Below are 3,769 nucleotides of genomic sequence, written 5' to 3'. Positions count from 1 at the left end.
GCCCCTTATCAGACTGATTGGTGGGCCTGATGGATAGAGCTTCATCAGAGCTAAACAACAAAAAAAATCTGAAGCTTCTATGTTGAACACTGAGTTATAAGCATTTTTGTATGTCCAGACACCCCCTCTTTGAAAGGAGCCCCCTCCTCAAATATGAGGTCTATCGTAAAACCGTTGGCTGGCGCAGTGTAGGTCAGACTCTTCTACAGTCCTGCCAAATTTCATGTTGATCGGTGCAGCTGTTTTTGTGCTACAGTTGACCAAAAATCACCGGGGAAAAATAAATAAATAAATAAACAAACAAGCAAACAATATGACTCCCACTCACACTGCGCTTGCGGGAGTCATAATAAAGAAAGCAGCTGAAATTAGCAGAATGCAACTGAAAGAAGTACAAAAAGCTAAAATTAGCAGAAAGAAGCACGAAAAGGTAGAAATTAGCAGAATACCAGCAGAAATATAGCTGAAATAGCAGAAATAAGCTCAAATTAGCATACAAATAAGCTAAAAGTAACTTTTTTGTATGCTAATGCCTACCTACAATTTGATCTTTGGCCCCCAAATGGTACGAGGGCCTTAAAAATTTTAAAATTAGCAGGGAAAAAAAGTCATAAAAGTACAAAGAAAGTGATAATTTGTTGTAAAATAGCTGAACAGGCAAAATTTGCAGTAAAAACAGCTAAAATGTAGCTGGAAATTCTTTAATTAGCAAAAGGAAGCAAAAGGAGCACAAGTTTGCTTAAATTAGCATAAATAGCTCAAATTAACAGAAAGAAGCGCAAAAAAGTAGAAAATAGYAAAAGAATATCAGAAAGAAGCAGAATTATAGCTGAAATAGCAGGGAAAAAATGCTAAAATTAGCAAAAAAAGGAAGCTAAAATTAACACAAGTTAAAAAGAGCAGAACCAGAAGAAAAGGTGTAGATTGTAAAGGATTTTAAGGATGTTGAAAACAGCTCCAGTCATTTTCAATGGAAAAAAATGTGGCCAAAAAAGCTGAAATAGCTGAAATGCCAAAATTCACAGCCAGAATGCCCTGAAGGAGCTGAACGGTTTGATATATGAATTAGTTWGCCTTATAGCATATATGCCTAAGTCATTTGTGACCAATTAGTAGACCAGGAGAGCTAATCTTTGTTAAAATGGAGCAAAATTCACATTTGGCGACTGTAGTGGAGTTGTTAGGGGAGTCGTCCTGGAACCGGAAGGTCATCGGTTCGATCCCACATCCAGCTGTCTCAGTCGTTGTGTCCTTGGGCAAGACACTTCACTCGCCTTGCCTACCTACTGATAATGGTCAGAAGGTCCGGTTGCGCCGGTGCATGGCAGCCCCACCTCTGTCAGTGCGCCCCAGGGCAACTGTGGCTACAATGTAGTTTGCCATCATCAGTGTGTGAATGGGTAAACGTAAGTGTAAAGCGCTTTGGGGTCTTAAAAGGGACTTAAAAGCGTTTTATAAGTTCAGTCCATTTACCATTCACCATTTTGTGGTTTGAGTTTGGTTAATTTGTCAGTGAATAATAAAACATGTTTTTTAAAGTCTGTTAGAAAAGAAAAAGGGGGGGGGGTCATATTTTTCATCTGAAAAACAAAAACAGAAGTTATTAAAACTTACCAGCTTGGCGAATCTCTGCGCCTCGCTCACCCTCTCCACCAKCATCATCACTTCCTCCTCTTGAGTGGGAAAAGCAGGAAGTTTCTTTCCAATCAGACTTTCGATTCGCTGRAAGAGCTCCACGTCGTATCTGAAGGTTACGAGAAGTGTTACTTTGCTGGAGACATGGAAATAAAACAAATCTGATTTAAAAAGCAGATCCARTGTGTAAAAGTGAAACCATTTTTCTTACTGTGTGACAAACGTTATGGATTTTCCTGAGCGGCCGGCTCTGGCAGTTCGTCCCACTCTGTGGATGTAGTCCTGAAAAGGACAGACAAATTAATTTACTGAAAACATGTCAGAGATATAATCATAATAATCTTTAAGRTACCTTTGAATGAGTGGGGATGTCGTAGTTGATGACACAGTCGACATGGGGGATGTCCAGTCCTCTGGACGCCACGTCAGTTGCCAGCAGCACCGAGCGAGACTTGGACTTGAACTTGTTCAGAGCTCCGAGACGTTTATTCTGACCAACAGATAGAAGGAGATGCTGTGAACATTTGCTGTCTGCTTTTTATAAGTGAACTGCATTGTTTTACAAATTAAAATATTGCACTGAACGTGTCACTAGTTGAAACTAAAAGCAGCTTTTTCAGCTTAAGCAACATTTTCGCTGCTGGAGCAAAAACCACGAGAAACACGCAGCTGAATGCTCAGAGGACAGATATTTTCTGTCCAAGAGGTGAAAACAAAGAAAGCTCGACGTCAGCCGGTACCTGACTCATCTGTCCGTGAAGAGGGATGGCGGTGATGCCGAGGTTGCGCAACATCAGCGCCACCCGCTGGGCATTGTTGCACGTGCTGCAGAAAATGATGAAGGAGTTCCCGGCCAGCTCGTTCAGGATGGACACCAGGTAACAGTCCTGCACCCCACAAAAAAAATAAAAAATAAAAAACACCATTTCCAACTCAACCACAAAAACTACAAACATTAACAGAAGAAGGCTAAATAATCTGCAGCGTTTAATCCCAGATTATTTCACCAGAGACACTCTACCTTGTATTTAGATGGTATGAAGATGTAGTACTGCTGCAGCTTGTCTACTGTGGAGTATTTTGTAGATACTGCACACTTTACAGGATCTTTCAGAGCTGCTCGTTCTAGTTTCTGCACCTGTGAAGCCAACAGAAGAACATTAATGTTGCAAAATACAAACAGACCCTAAAACAACTGAYTGAGTCTCTTTTAACTTGTAGATCTGCATCATGACCTGAAGCTCAAACACCTGCAGGACTAGAAACACTGAGGCCACACGATGCAGCCATCACAGCTGAAATAAACTGGTGAAAATGAGCCACCTACTTTTTTGGTCATGGTGGCAGAGAACAAAAAGGTTCGTCTGTCTCGTGGAATGACCTTCAAGATTTTATTCACCTGGAAAAACAAACAAACAAATAAATTCTCAGTAAAAAGAAACGTTCTCAGAAGTGTCACTTTATAACATGGTGATACAACAGCACAAAACTGAAACCCAGAATTCCACTAAATGTCCTTTCTGTGAGTTTTGTTTCATTTATTTACCAACAAATAAATGATTCATAAAACTCTAGTTACATAAAGTGGCAGAAGACATTAAATCAAAATGAATGCATGAATAAAAATCCAGAGAAAACCCATCAAGTGTCACTTCTAAAAACACAGGATTCATTGCAAATGTTTCATCCCAAATGAGCAAAAATGAGAATTTTTGAGAAAAAAAAGGCACTTGAAACAAAATGGCTTTGTTATTTCTATATTAGAAGATTTTTATACAACTATTGTCCTACAAATAAWGTGAATTTGTTTTTATTTCAACATTTTCTCACTATCATAATACAAGTCTAAGAACTTGTATTCCGTGATAGCGGAAATAAAATCCTGAGCCTGAACTTTTTTCAAACCCGACCCCCACCCCTTATGTGATGATAATACCAACATATTACTACAAAAACTATTTAAGGGTGTATTCAGACCAGGAAAGTCCTTTGGTCCACTTGTTTGGTCCGGACCAAAAATGGACTTTTTTTTTTTCCGTTTGGTGCGGTTTGCATTCACATTGTGCTTTTTTGCAAATGAACTATAACTTGTAAACAAAGCCATGAGGCTGACGATCATTGCTCCCATTGGACA

General features: G+C 39.4%; 1 protein-coding gene across 1 annotated transcript in view; it reads right to left on the bottom strand.

The window, feature by feature from the left end:
* ddx47 (DEAD (Asp-Glu-Ala-Asp) box polypeptide 47) overlaps positions 1-3,769 on the bottom strand; it is a gene marked incomplete in the record, with an annotated part of 10,095 nt that overhangs the window by 2,306 nt on the left and 4,020 nt on the right. Inside the window, 6 exon segments of the mRNA XM_014012949.1 lie at positions 1,615-1,744; positions 1,847-1,917; positions 1,988-2,125; positions 2,376-2,522; positions 2,657-2,773; positions 2,963-3,034. Coding sequence (XP_013868403.1) covers positions 1,615-1,744; positions 1,847-1,917; positions 1,988-2,125; positions 2,376-2,522; positions 2,657-2,773; positions 2,963-3,034 — 675 coding nt within the window.

Source organism: Austrofundulus limnaeus, unplaced genomic scaffold (genome assembly GCF_001266775.1).
Source record: "Austrofundulus limnaeus strain Quisiro unplaced genomic scaffold, Austrofundulus_limnaeus-1.0 Scaffold96, whole genome shotgun sequence".
NCBI lineage: Eukaryota > Metazoa > Chordata > Actinopteri > Cyprinodontiformes > Rivulidae > Austrofundulus > Austrofundulus limnaeus.
Note: the sequence above shows the minus strand (reverse complement) of the source record. Positions and strands in the feature narration are given on the sequence as shown.